Source organism: Staurois parvus, unplaced genomic scaffold (genome assembly GCF_062004578.1).
Source record: "Staurois parvus isolate SC_StPar_1 unplaced genomic scaffold, SC_StPar_1.0 ptg000081l, whole genome shotgun sequence".
Classification (NCBI taxonomy): domain Eukaryota; kingdom Metazoa; phylum Chordata; class Amphibia; order Anura; family Ranidae; genus Staurois; species Staurois parvus.
In genome coordinates this window covers 3286407-3301983 of record NW_028317877.1, presented here as the reverse complement: position 1 = coordinate 3301983, position 15577 = coordinate 3286407, and the positions used below count along the sequence as shown (strand labels likewise).

Below are 15577 nucleotides of genomic sequence, written 5' to 3'. Positions count from 1 at the left end.
ATCTCTATAGTCTAAGAATTTGGAAGCTACGAGCATTTCGCAGGATATAAACAGCGCCATTTGTAAATTGGGAAAGCATCTGATCACACCGATTTTGGTTTGATTAGATAATGTAAGGGCAGAGGAGATATCTAGAGTCTGAGAGACCCCAGATTTCTAAAAAAAAGATTATATGACAATGCCCATTGAAGTTATAGGGGATATTTGCATTCCCTGTGATAGCATTAAAAGTGATAAAAAAAAAATGAAAGTTACAGTGTAAAAATAATTTTAAAAAAATCAAAATAACTTAAAAAAAAAACTTGCTCCTCCCATGCACGCACACCTGTGTGCACAAGCGTTGACCCTGTGCCGGTATGTAAACAGCGTTGCACCATACATGTGAGGTATCGCCGTGAACGTCAGATCAAGGGCAGTAATTCTAACACTAGACCATCTAAAATGGTAGCTTTTAAAGACTTTTAAAGTGTTGCCTATGGATATTAAAAATGTATGCAGTTTGTCGCCATTGCACGGGGCATGCGCAGTTTTAAAGCATGTCATGTTTGATATATATTTACTCGGCATACCATCATCTTTTATATCTTACCAAATAATTGGTCATTGTATTGTTTTTTGTGCATTAAAAGTAAAAAAAATTTATTATTTTTTAAAAAATTGCTTTTGAAAAATCGCTGCGCGAGTACTATGTGCCATAAAAATTGTAGTACCCACCATTCTATTCACTAGGGTGCCTGCTTTAAAAAAATAATGTTTGGGGGTTTAAATTAATTTCCTAGCAAAAAATACTGATTTTGTTTCATGTGAACAAAAAGTGTCAGAAAAGGCTTGATCTTCAGGTGGTTAGAAGAGTGAGTGATGTGTGGCATAAACTTCTAATGCTGGGCATAAAATGCCCCCACCCCCCAAAACGACCCCTTTTTGGAAAGTAGACACCCCAAACTATTTGCTGAGAGGCATGTTGAATCAATAGAATTTATTTTTTTACCACAAGTTTTTGGAAAACAGGACCCCAAAATCCATGAGCACCTTCAGGCTTTTAAAGGGCTTTATTTCCTCATTACAATTCCAGACTACCTGTCACAGTTTCGGAGACCCTGAAATGCCAGGATAGCACCTAACACCCCCCCCCCCCCAAATGACCCCTTTTTGGAAAGTAGACACCCCAATGAATTTGATAAGAAGCATGATAAGTATTTTGCATATCTCATTTGTTGCCACAAGTTTTTGGAAAATGAGGAAAAAAAACAAAAACATATTTTTTCTATTCTTTTTTTATATTTCAAAACCTTGTGAGAAAAAATGAAATCTGCAAAATACTCACCATGCCTCTTTAAATTCCTTGGGGTGTCTACTTTCTATTTCAATGGTTTTTATTAAATTTTAAACAGTATAAACAGAGGCAATAAAACACGCCCACGCAGGGGCTATCAATTGCACAGATAAACAATATGCAAAATAAAAAAAAAGGAAAAACAATGCTCTAATGCCAACAGGGCAAAAGGTACGCCCACGCAGGGGCTATCAATGGCACATAAGTTACAAAACAGTAATGTAACTGGTTATAACAACTAAATGCAGCTGCCCAGTCACACCAAAAACAGAGAGAGAGAGAAAAAAGAAAAGAGAGAAAGAAAAGAAAGGGAAAAGAAAAAAAAAAAAAAAAAAAAAAAAAGGGGGTGGGGGCAAAGAGCAGGGATTCAAGAGCGCCAATACCGAACGCCATTACATCCCCAGACTAGCCGGGGGGAGTGAGGGAAGGGCATATTGCAACCACGGCTCCCATATTTTCAAAAATTTACGTTGGGAGTCGTTGCGGATACTCGACATCTGTTCATTGAGCATCATAGTGGTCATACGATCCCGCACCCCCTGAAGAGGGACAAACGGACTCTTCCAGGCCTGAGCAATTGTTCTAGTGGCGGATAAAAACAGATAGGAAGCCAACTTCTGCTGGTGAGCTAAGAGGCCCGGTATGGGGCAATGAAGCAAGGCATACCGAGCATCCCGGCGTATGGAGAGATGGAACAAGGTGAAAAGGAGGCCAAATACACGAGACCAAAAACGAAACAGTCTCGGGCATGACCACCAGATATGTAATACATCACCACGATGACTACAACCCCGAAAACATTGATCACTACAGGCAGGGTTAGCCCGGGCCAGCCGAGCCGGAACCCAGTACCAACGAAACAATACCTTATAGGCTGCCTCCAGTGTGGTCGTATTAAATGAGCATTTAGCTATGAGTGACCAGGCCTTATTCCAGTCCTCCGGATCCACAGCCACTCCCAGGTCGCGCTCCCACTGAACAACATATGAAAGTGAAGTATGCGACGAGCGTCTGTTCAGAGCTGCATAAAGAAGGGATATAAGGCCCGGAGCGCCCGGACGCACTTGGCAGAGCTGTTCAAAGGCAGATTTCTGGTACGGGAACGCAGAAGTACCCCGCAGCGAGAGCAGCCAGTGTCGCAATTGAAGATATCGAAAAAATTCCGCCGGGGGGATATTCCGGGATTCCCGAAGAGAGTCCCAGGTGGGAAAGGACCGAAAAATCAAAAAGTGTCGCACCTGCGAAAAACCATTAGTCACCCACCAAGAAAACGCCCCTGGGTGATCCAAACCCGGCGGGAAAAGAGGGTTGTTAATAATTGGGAGCAAAGGCAGAAAAGGTGACATCAGACCACCAGAGTAACGCACCGAGTCCCAAACTTGTAGGCCATGAAGTAACATCGGACTCAGTGCCATAGGGCGCAGGGCAGGGGGAAGCCATAGAAGCGTCGATAGTGCGATAGGGGCACAATTAGGTAGTTCCAACAGGACCCAGAGGGGGACGTCGGAAGAGGCGTGCAACATAGACAGCGGGGCAATCTGGCTTGCTTGATAATACTTAGTCACATTAGGCACCCCAAGACCACCCTGAAGTCTATGGGCAAAAAGCGTACTTTTGGATACTCTGGGGTGCTTATCGGCCCAGATAAAACGCATTAACTTCGCCTGAAGCAACCGAAGAAAATGAGGGGGAACCCGCACCGGGAGTGTGCGAAAATAATACAACAATTTCGGCAAGATGGTCATTTTCACCGAATTAACCCGTCCTATCCAAGACAGGTGCGGAAATTGCCAAGAATGCATAAGAGAGGATAGAGAGCTAAGCAATGGATAGTAATTCGCAGCAAACAAGGAGTCATAAGTGGGGGTCAAGCGAATGCCTAAGTATTCAAGAGAAGAGGAAGCCCATTTGTAAGGGAAGTGGGATTGTAGGCGCGAAACCAAATCTGAAGCCAAAGTAATATTGAGGGCGACAGTCTTATCCAAGTTGATACGGAGACCCGAAATCAAGGAGAAGCGCTCAAGAACATGTTGCAAATTAGGAAGCGTCGTCAGGGGGTTAGTAAGAGTCAGGAGGGCATCATCCGCAAAAAGGTTCAGTTTGAATTCCTGTCCCGCGTAAGGAACCCCCGATACATTGCAATCGGTCCGAAGCGCCAAAGCCAACGGCTCAAGCGCCAGGACAAAGAGCGCTGGGGACAGAGGGCAACCCTGTCTCGTCCCTCGCCCAATAGGAAAGGGATCTGAAAAATACCCAGCGTATTTGACGGAGGCCGAAGGAGAAGAATACAAGGCCTGAATCCAAGAAAGAATAGAATCCCCAAAACCCCAACGAGACAGTACAAACCGCAGATATTCCCAGGATAGAGAATCAAAGGCTTTATATATGTCTAAAGACAGTAAGAATCCCGGGATTTTCCGCTGTTGCAGAAAATGTATAAGATGGACCACCTTACGAACGTTATCACCCGCCTGCCTCCCGGGGACGAACCCTACCTGGTCCCTGTGGACCAGGCTACGCAAATATTTATTAATGCGGAAACTAAGGATCTTGCCCAATATCTTCAGGTCTTCATTAAGAAGAGAAATAGGCCGGAAGGCTTGCGGTTCCTGTACATCATCGGTCGTCTTAGGAATCATGGCGATATGCGCTCTAAGCGCATCTGGGGAGGGCGAGGAGCCCTGTCGTAACGCATTAAAATACTCAGCCAAAAAGGGCGCCAACAAGGCTGAGAATTTCTTATAATAAAGACCGGAAAAGCCGTCGGGACCTGGGGCCGCGGTGGACCGTAAAGATTTGATAGCTTGGAGCACTTCTGGTACAGTGACACCGGCGTTGAGTGCCACCTGTGCTGCCTCGGATAACCCAGGAAGTCGGAGATCTTGAAAGAATGCCTCTGCTTGAGCCACGGGGAAGGGATCTGGTTTAGCGTAGAGGCGTGCAAGGAAGTCTGAGAAACGGGAAACAATCTGCTGGGGATTAGAAGTACAGCCACCTGTAGGAAGTCGCAGTCGAATCGGTTTATGGGGTTTCCCCACAGAATTGAGTTTCCTGGCCAGCATCGGGCCTGGCTTATTAGCACAGGAATAAAATTTGTGTTTGGTCCAACGCAGGGCCCGTTCCGCCTCTGAAGAGGCAAGTAGGTCTAACTCTGCCGCCAGAGCGTCCCGAGCGCGTTTATGGGCCGCAGATGGAGAGGACTTCCAACGCGCATCCACAGAGGCCAGGAGAGAATGAAGCTCCAAAAGTCGGCGCTCCCGCTCCGCTTCTCCCGCTCCGCTATATTCCTAGCACAGACAAAGGGGAGATTGCGTTTAAAAGCGATCAGGACACCCCGACGCTTCTCAGGGGCCGAGGCCGTGTAAAAGGTGGGATAGTGAGGTGAAAGATAACGCGGGGCGGAGGACTGAGAAAACCTGGTCTCTTGTAAACATACCACGTCAATTTGTTGTGATTTGAGGTGATGAAAAACTTTAGCCCGCTTCTGAGGCGAATTAAAGCCTTGAACATTTTGCGAATGAATTTTCAAAAGGGGCGAGGCCATGGCGGCATCAGGGCAACACGCTCAGCAGAAGAAACCATAAAGCAGCTAGCAATTTCCGCTCCCAATGGCGATCGGACCGTGGCGTCCCGGAACCCTGCAGAACACAAAAACAAAAAAAAACCAAAGGAGAAAAAAAAACAAAGAAAGAAAGAAGGAAAAGGACACAAAAAGAATATACAATAGTGCAATCGTGTCACGCCAATGGTGACGTGCATCCTACAAAGGAAGGATACCAGTTAGGGGTGGCTCTACCACCGGACACATGGCTGCAAATGGAAACATCAGAAACATAAGTCCCCAGGGGGCAAAAGGGCAATAAGGCACTAAACACAATAGAACGGGGTACCAAAGCAATAAAACTAAAGGAGCTAGGCCACCGTGATGACCTCCCCATAACAACCCAGAGAACCATGGGGCTAACCCCCTCCCACCCAACCGGGCCTACCAGATCAACCTCCCACCCCGAAACCAGAGGGAACCCTCACTCCGTGCTACCAACAAAAACCGGAATACCATCACCCAGGCCCAAAATAGGCTGCGGCAGCAGAAAGTCATAATTCTCGAATCCATGAGGAGACCCCCCCAACCAGGGAAGGAACCCAAGGGGGCACACTGGAGCAGTCCCAACCCGTAATGCTGACAAACTGGGGGAGCCCTAAGGGCCAAACTCACGGTCCCGTCAAGGAAGTCAATCGGTGAGATGATACATGGGAAGTCCAAGACACATCTTCAGCCCGGAGAAGAACAGGAAGGACTTGATCGTGAAGAGGTCTGAGGGAGGGCCCTCTTCCTATTGGATGACCGCTCCCAGATGCGGCTTGGAAGAAGCGGCCTTGCCGGGGATCCAGATGAATGAGCTGGGCTCCGATCCGCAGCCTCAGGCGAAAGAAGGTGTAAAGATTCCAGAAGAGAATGGGCCTCCTCCGGCGTAGCCACAGAATGACTGCGGCCCTGGTAGGTGAAGGTAAGGCGAAACGGGAAGCCCCAAGCGTATTTGATACTGTGTTTCACCAGGACCGAAGTGAAGGGCTTCAATTGGCGACGCTTCTGAAGAGTGGTCTGAGAGAGGTCCGCAAAGAGCTGGTAGCGATGCCCCTGGAAGCTGAGGTCAGGGTTGTTTCTGGCCGCCAAGAGGATAGTTTCCTTAGTGCGGTAATACGTAAACTTGATGATAATGTCCCTCGGGGGCCCATCCGGTCGTCTGGGGCCCAACGCACGATGTATGCGGTCAAATTCAAGCCGGTCAATGGGAACAGCGGGTGTCAGCTCCTGAAACAGAGCTGTAGCAGTGGAAGTAAGATCCGCGACCGTTTCCGGGATACCCCTTAACCGCAGATTGCCACGGCGGGAACGATTTTCGAAATCCTCAAGCCGTAGCAGCGTGTCCGCCAATTCTTTCTTGAGGTCGCACAAATCCTGTTCGTGATTTTCCATGACCGTGGCCGCAGCGTCCATCTTATCTTCGAGGTCGTTCGTCCGGTTGCCCAACTCGCGAATCTCCTGCGAAAGACGGTCGGCCAGCTTGGAGGTAGCGGAGGACAACTCGGACTGCAGCATACATTGGAATCGGCGCAGGAGCTCAGCATCCCGCAGAGATGGGATGGGAGACTGCAGGGATGGCTCTGGTCCCGGGTCCTCTACACTGCCAGGGTCCGACCCACCTATGGATGGTGACAGCGGGGGACCCAAAATCGCGGCTGGGGCTCCATCTGAAGTCCCGGGCGGGAGCCGCGAACCCGTGGCCGGGGTCCTGGAAGTCCGCGGCGGCCGGCCCAAAATCGAGGCCCCGGCTTCAGCCGCGATCTCCGGCAGGTAGGCCGCAAACTCCGGAGCAGCCTGCCGGGAGCTGGAGGCACGGGCGGCTGGCGTTTTTTTGCCCATCAGGGCACCAGAGAGACAGGGGGCCAGGGAGGAAACAGGGGGACCCCCCCTGAGGAGAGAAAATTGGCCGATGTGTCCGGCGGCCGAGGAGTCAATTTACAAAGCAGCCATCTTGGTTGCTGCTCACGAGCGCCCCCGGGGTGTCTACTTTCAAGAAAGGAGTCATTTTGGGGGGGGGGTTGGTGCTATCCTGGCATGTCAGGGCCTTGGAAACTGTTAGGTATTGAGGAAATGAAATGAGGAAGTTACGCACCTTCAGGCTTTCAAAGTGGTCATTGGATTTCAGGTTCCTGTATGTGGCTAGGCTCCCAAAAAGTCTCACACGCGGTATCCCCATACTCGGTAGAAGTAGCAGAATGTATTTTGGGGTGTAATTCCACATATATCCATGGCTTGTGTGAGAAATAAATCATTTAAATGACAACTTTGTGTAAAAAAAAAAAAAATTGTTTTTGTCATTTCCCAGAAACTTGTGGAAAAAAAATAAATCTTCCATGGACTCAATATGCCTCTCAGCAGTTACCTTCGGGTGTCTACTTTCCAAAAAGGGGTCATTTGGGGGTGTTTGTACTATCCTGGTATTTTAGCACCTCAAGAAATGTGATGGGCAGTCAGAAAGTAAAAGCTGTGTAAATTCCATTATCTATACCATATTTTGTAGAAGCTATAACTTTCACACAAAGCAATAAATATACATTTTCTGGGATTTTTGTTAACTGAAAACATGTAGTAGAATACATTTTGGCCTAAATTTATAATGACATTTTAGTTTTTTTGGATATTTTTTATGACCGAAATGAGAAAATGTTTTTTTTTTCAAAAAAAGTCTTCAAACATTTTTTGTTTATAGCGCCAAAAATAAAAAGTGTACAGGTGATCAAATACCACCAAAAGAAAGCTCTATTTGTGTGGAAAAAAAGATAATAAATTTCATTTATGTACCTTTTGCATGACTGCGCAATTGTCCGTTAAACTAGCGCAGTGCTGTATAGCAAAAAAATGGCGTAAATTGCAGTATCTATACCATAGTTTGTAGACGCTATAACTTTCGCACAAAGCAATCAATATACACTTATTGGGATTTTTTTTACCAAAAACATGTAGCAGAATACATTTTGGCCTAAATTTATAGCTAACTTTGAGTTTACTATATATTTTTTATAGCTGAAAGTAAAAAATATAGTTTTTCTTCAAAATTTTCGGTCTTTTTTTGTTTATAGCTTGAAAAATAAAAAGCGCACAGATGATCAAATACCACCAAAAGAAAGCTCTATTTGTGTGATAAAAAGTACGTAAATTTTGTTTGGGTACAGCATTGCATAACCGCGCAATTATCAGTTGAATTAGTGCAGCGCCGAGTAGCAAAAAGATGCCTGGTCATTAAGGGGGGGGTAAATCCTCAGGAGTGCAAGTAGTTAATCTGGTCCATATAATTTGGTTCCTTAGCATCATGGAAATGTAGACTGTGGGATTTCTAGAATATAATCTGCTTTGATGCTGAAAGTATCAATGTTCGTAGAAAAGAACACACGTGGTGCAAACACCTAGCGCATTATCCAAGATTTATTGTAAAATTGATGTGAACAATATCATATTCACAAACAACAGAAGAATAAAAAGCCTGCAAATAGCCACTGGGGATCATCCAATGTGGTTGCAGAGTTCCTGACTGAATGGAGTCGGCACACTAATGTGTTTCAGGGACATGTACCTTTCCTCAGAGCTCAGAGGAGGGCTGCATCACCAAGATCATGTTCCAAGAGCATTTGCACTTTTGATGTCTCCACCATTATACTATTAGCCCGCTGGAGAGGTGGTTTCTTGTCATCAATGTTAGTACTTTAAATTGGTTCAGGGTAACTGCCTGTTTTTTTTTTTTCTCAGTGGTTTTATAATATTGTTATAACACAGTCTCACACCAGTGCCTCTTTTTCTTCTACTTCGAGTAATACAAAAATGGATAGTATTTGGTGAAGTAAAACAGGTGTTTGTGGAAAGTGGTGCTTTTTATGTACTGTCCAATGGTCTATATGCAGTATGAGATACATGTTTAAGTACATTGTGCCTTCAGGGTAGAGTGCTTGTCAACATTGTCTAATCAGTGGCAGACTTTTTGTTAACCATTTCACACTAGCTGCTGCTGCCCCTTTGTGGACCAGTGCAGTTTGAATAATTTAGCTTTGGCGCATTGATTTGCCAAAAGCTTTGTCTTTACATATATATAGTTAGTCTGTCTGAAAAAAAGACAAAAGTCCATCCAGTTCAACCATAGAAAAAAAAAGTTATAATCCTATACCCACAGTTGATCCAGAGGAAGGCAAAAAAAAAAAAACCCCCCAGCAAAGCACGATCCAATTTGCTCCTGCTGGGAAAAAAATTCCTTCCTGATCCCCCGAGAGGCAATCGGATATTCCCTGGATCAACTTTACCTATAAATGTTAGTATCTAGTTATATTCTGTGTATCTAAGAAACAATCCAGGCCTTTTTTGAAGCAATCCACTGAGCTGGCCAGAACCAACTCTTGAGGGAGTCTATTCCACATGCTCATAGCTCTCACTGTGAAGAAACCTTTCCGCGCTTGGAGATTAAATTTCTTTTCCTCCAAAGGTAAAGAGTGCCCCCTTGTCCTCTGTGATGACCTCAGGGTGAATAGCTCTACACAGAGTTCACTATATGAACCATTGATGTATTTATACATGTTGATCATATCCCCCCTTAATCTCCTCTTCTCAATAAATTCAGTTCCTCTAATCTTTCCTCATAGCTGAGCTCCTCCATGCCTCTTATCAGTTTGGTTGGCCTTCTATGTACTTTCTCCAGTTCCCCAATGTTCTTTTTGTGAATTGGTGCCCAAAACTGAACTGCATATTCCAGATGAGGTCTTACTAATGATTTGTACCGGGGTAATATGATATCTCTCTCTCTGGAGTCTATACCTCTTTTAATACAAGAGAGGATTTTGCTCGCTTTAGAAACCGCAGCTTGGCATTGCATGCCATTATTAAACTTGTGATCTACCAGAACTCCCAGATCCTTCTCCACCATTGATTCCCCCAGTTGTACCCCCCTAGTATGTATGATACATGAATATTCTTATTCCCCAAATGCAAAGTGATCTGTATATATTTTAGATCAAGCAAGACTTTCTTATATTGGTGCTGTCTTGAATTCTTCTTTAAAAATAATGTTAGCTTTAGTATGACTGTACATGATAAATTTTTTCTATAATTTGCCCTCTTTGGTAAAGCAGTAAAACAATATTTCTGGTGAAAAAAGCATGTTTAATCTATTTAGATAAATTAAAGTTATTTCATTTTATTTTTTATAGAAAAGTTGTCATTTGTGTAAATGCCTTCCTCCCTGAGTGCGCCCGCCTGGTAAAATACTTATCTTCCACCCTGCTCTGTTAGCTTTTACTGCGTAGGTGTGCTTGGCCAGGTCCTCTACTGTGCATGAAGCCGTTATGAACACGACTTATTCATGGTAATGATAGAAGGATTATATTACCCAATTAGGCCCTGTTATTGTTTGTTAGGGGTTATATAGGAATATTCTTTTTAAAATTTAAGATTAAAAAAAATCTGTAAAGCTTTAGGTCGATATCAAGGAGCACTTTTATTGAGGAGAAACTTTACTTTCACCAGGTGGTAGGGTGAGATTTACTAAAACTGGTACACACTCAGAATCTGGAGCAGCTGTGCATGTTTAGCCAATCTGCTTCTAACTTCAGCTTATTCAGTTAAGTTTTGACAATAAAACCTGGAAACTGATTGGATTCTATACAGAGCTGCACCAGATTTTGCACCATGCAGTTTTAGTAAATAAACCCCAGTAAATACTTTGCAATGTATATAAGTGAAATAGTTTTTTTTTTTTATTACAGGTGGTTTACTTTCATGGAAGAGCATTGTAGCAAACGTTTTTCAAGCCTGTATTGTCATCGATGGGTGATGGAAGTAGTGAGCATTCTGCGCAGAGTCACCACAAAGTGCCACCTAGTGTCAAATAATATTATTTCCACCTTAAAACTGAGATACGAACAGTGGGAAAAAAAAACATTGCGGTCCCGTCAAAGGCAGAATTATATCCGGCTGTTGAGTAGGTTAGTGAATTTACTATATGGACTATGTCTAGTTTGCTGTTACGTTATTTTTGTTTCGCGCTAGAAGCTAACACACATCAAACACTGATCAGCAGATTCCCATTTATTTCAATGGAATAGTCTAGATGACAGTTCAGAGGCTATATTTGAATTGCTGTGTGTTGTGTTTCTTCAGATGCAGCAGGTCCTATTAGGGTGCATTTTCACTCTTCTCAAAAGCTGAATTTTAAATTTTAACACGTGCATTTGAATTGCTCTGGATTGGAATGGAAAATGCTGTGTAAACACCCATCTCCATGAGTCTTTCTAAAAATTCTTATTTACAGGTGATTATCATATTTAAAGTATCTCTGTTTGCCCTTTTTGTTTACAGTGTTTTTATTTCACCACCTCCTTCCCTGCCAATTATAATAGTATGGTCGAGCAGGAGCACCATTATCTAAGGCAGATGTCATATGACATCCTCCAACTCGTACACCTCATGCGTGCCCTGGGAGCTGCGCAGCTGTGAAATCTCTGACCTGCTGTGTCCACCAAAGACAGATTGTTGTACCGAGCTGGCCTTAGTACCCCGTGATTGCCCTGACCAATCACAGCAATCATGTCAGGTGTACACAATGGCTTTCGTTAATAGCCATTCATCATAGCCAATATTATTTATATTATGTGTCATTTTTTTTTTTTTTTTTACATACGGGCACCAGTAGGTGTCCCTGATTAGTGCCACACTAGTCATATGGTGATGCTGTACTGATCTGGTGACACAATACCATATAAATTGTGTGGAAAAAAAATGTTTTGTTTAATTTTCAAAAAAATTGTGATAAAAAAAATTACAGCTTCAAAAAACTAACCATACCTCTTACTAAATGCTTTGTGGTGTCTACTTTCCAAAAAGGGGTTATTTTGGGTGGTGTTTGTACTGTCCTGGCATTTTAGAGACTCGTGAAATGAGATTGGCTGTCAGTATATCAGGAGTGATCAATTTTCAAATATATATACTATAGTTTGTGGACTCTATAACTTTCACACAGATTTGGATTATTTTATTTTTTACCAAAGAAATGTAGCAGAATACATTTTGGTCAACATTATATCATTGGGTACAGTATTGCTTGACTGGCGTTTCACACTTTGAATGCCAGTTACTCAAAGTCTGAATATTAGACTTGGCAGGAAAGGTTTGAAAGTGTCCAGTGTTGAAGTGGATAAAGAAAAGAGGATCCTATGTGAACATCTTCAAGATGAGAGTAACTATCTTTTGAAGCGCTTTGGAATTTATTATACCAGGGAGAACAAGTTGTGTTCCCACCTGTCACCTCGTCCATGTGAGCAGTTTTTAGGGCTTGGCCCATATTAAATATGCTTCGGCCTCTGCCTTTTGGTGTCCTCATACACTATTATGGTATAATCCTAATGTGCCTGAATTTGAGACTCTCCTGGACTCCTTTATTTGGGCTTCGAGAGGTATAGACAATATTTGTGATGGGCTCATTCAATACTGTTGACCATCTTAAAACACAATATGACCTTCCCAACTCTCACATCTTTTGATTTCTGCAACTCTGTCATGCCCTCTGTTCTTAGTTTGAGGTGGATTCAATCTGTTAGCTGACGATTTGGAGTCTCTTTTACGTGACCCATCCCTAAAGAAGCCTCTGTCAGATATTTACAAGGCGCTGCTACCTACAATCCATATAGGTCTACACACCTTGCACTCAAAATGGCAGGCAGAGATTGCTGAGCTTACTGAGGAAAATTGGGAAGAGACTTGGGAATATCCCTTTGCATACTTGGTAGCTACTGGAGACAAATTAATACAATTTAAATTTTACATATGGCCTATTTAATGCCATCCAGGCTACATAGAATATTTAAAGGGTGACATCTAATTGTTGGCGCTGTGGTGCTGCCTCAGTGGATTTCATACATATATTTTGGTACTGTCCCCACATCTCTGCATTCTTGCTGGAGATCTTGGGGTTTGTCCACTCCCTGACCACCATACCCATTACCCAGACAGTAGATGTGTCTCTTAGGCTTGGTGAACTGCCTGGCACACACCAGAGCTGTTAGGATGCTCTTTGGCTTATTACCCTTTTATGCAAGAAAAACCATTGTTTTGAAGTGGAAGGCGGCCCAACCCACCTCCTTAAATTATTGGAAGACACTGGTCAATTCTGTTGTGCCATTTTACAAATTGACATATATATCCAGGGGATGCCTGAAGAAGTTTAAAGAAATTTGGAATGTGTGGAATCTTCCTTTATGGTTGCTGGTGCTTCTAAGTGAGGGAATCTGGGTGCTCTTCTACTCCGCACAGCTTCCACATAAACATTTTGTGATCTCCAGGGTTTTCTGACTGCTTCCAGGCCTCATACCTGGACCTGAATACCCTCTCACTATACATCCCTTTTAATCTCCTACAACTGCCAGGACCTATACTTATCAGTGTATATTACCTAACCAATAACAATGGTTCTCAGGATTGAGTGACCTGTTAAGTTTTGTTTTCCTATGATTGCACCACGTGAACTGGCTAATGCCCAGAGGCTCTGTTTTGTACCACCTCTTTACTGCAAATTCAAATATAAAGAGTTAAAAAAAAAAAAAAAAAAAAGATGAGCGTAACTAGTTGGGTTTATATATATATATATATATATATATATATATATACATACACACTCTTTTGCCACTTTATTAGGAACAGCTGTTCAGTTGCTTGGTAACAAAAATTTCTAATCAGCAAATCACATGGTAGCAACTCAATTCATTTAGGCATCTAGATGTGGTGCAGATGACTTGCTGAAGTTCAAACCGAGCATCAGAATGGGGATTTAAGTGACTTAAAGGTGGCGTAATTGTTGGTGCCAGACGGCCTGGTCTGAGTATTTCAAAAACTGCTGATCTACTTGGATTATCACGCACAACCATCTCTAGGGTTTACAGAGAATGGTCCGAAAAGAAAAAATATCCAGTGAGCGGCAGTTGTGTGGACAAAAATGCCTTGTTGATGTCAGAGGAGAATGGGAAGACTGGCTGCTGCGACATTCAGATGATAGGGTCAGAATTCAGCGTAAACAACTTGGATCCACCCTGCCTTGTATCAACGGTTCAGGTTGGTGGTGGTGTTGTAATGGTGTGGGAGATTTATATATATATAAAATATTTTTAAAGGCACAGCAATAAAAGTTTGCTTTCTTGCATTCTTTAGTTAAAAATTCCCTGGACTGTATCAGGTTTTGAACTCTCTTGTTCAGGAACCATTTTTATCTCTTGTGTATACAGTTAATATGAAACCTTGGATGTAACATTTCTTTTGCCTAAAGTGTGCCACTACTGGCTTCAAGTGATACAAATGAAATCACTTGATGTCGCCAGTTTTAGGGAGGTTTATTTACATGATATAGCCTTAAAGGCTAAGTTCACCTTTTTTTCCAGCTCGCCATGTACCAATATACCATTAATGTACCTCAGTTGCAAAAAAATAAAAGCTTTCTTTGATTTTGAGAACAAGGCCATACCTTAGCCCTTACTGTATTTCTTAGAAAGCTTCATCAATTCCTGGTATGTAGATTTGGGACAGAGAAACCTGCAAGACACAGGAAGGAATTTACCAGCTGACCTCATTAGCACAAAAATCTTTCACTGACAAACACCCATCAACTATGTGTGCGTGACATCCCTCCACGTTTGCATTTTTCTGGCTTTCCCAGTGTCCCTTAGATGGGTCTAAGCTGCATGCTAAACTCCCTGGGGCTGCATGCACCTGTGGTTTCGACACCCCTGATGTAGTGCAAGGGCCTGCCTGATTGGATACAAAGTTAATGGATAGATGGTGTGTCTTCCTATTATATAGGTTTGTTAAATCTAAAGGCGATTGTACAATCAGATTGTATAGTGTATTAGCACCTTTATACACCTAAAATTAACTAGTTGTGCTTTCAGTGCTATTAATTGTTAATGCCACCCCAAACACAGAGGCAAACACACATTTTGCCACATGAAAAAAACAGACAAATGCAGAAAAACGCACAGTAAAAAACATGCAACCCCCACCATGCCAAAATGTCCCATGAGCTACTTTGCCAAGCGTCACACAGCCCATTGAAATCAACAGGCTAGCCAAAAAAACATGCGCTCCTACTATTCTAGGTGGGAATGGGGCCTGAACGTGAAATTGCTGGGTTTACTTAATAACAATGAGGCTCTATTCAGATTTTTGCGTTACCTAATGCATGGCAAACCACACAAAAAATGCATACTTTGCTGCGCATTTGAGAAACGCGTTGCAAACGAACCAAAGGCTAAAACAACTGTGCAGTATGTGAAGATGTGAATGGCGCCTGACAACTGAGTGTCTCCATCCACTCCCTCCCATGTGCTTGTATAATGATGACCATACACTATGCAGTCTGATTGTACAACCTAATTTAGATTTACCAGAACTGTGGAATAGGAGGACCCACCTAAACAATCCATTCAATTTGTATCAAATCAGGCTAGCTTTTGCACTACAAAGCTTATAGGAGATCTAAAGGAGATTGTATAATCAGATTGTAATGTGTATGGTCACCTTAAGGGAAGAAGTACAGTCAGGTCCATAAATATTGGGACATCGACACAATTCTAACATTTTTGGCTCTATACACCACCACAATGGATTTGAAATAAAACGAACAAGATGTGCTTTAACTGCAGACTGTCAGTTTTAAT

At 43.1% G+C, this 15577-nt stretch overlaps 1 protein-coding gene across 6 annotated transcripts in view; it reads left to right on the top strand.

Annotated features, from left to right (window-relative positions):
- The window catches only part of ERMARD (ER membrane associated RNA degradation), a 114613-nt gene that overhangs the window by 94828 nt on the left and 4208 nt on the right, over positions 1-15577 (top strand). For all 6 annotated transcript variants that reach the window (XM_089669715.1, XM_089669711.1, XM_089669714.1 and 3 more), the window contains one exon: positions 10643-10861. In XM_089669715.1, coding sequence (XP_089525841.1) covers positions 10643-10861 — 219 coding nt within the window. The remainder of the gene's footprint in view (positions 1-10642; positions 10862-15577) is intronic.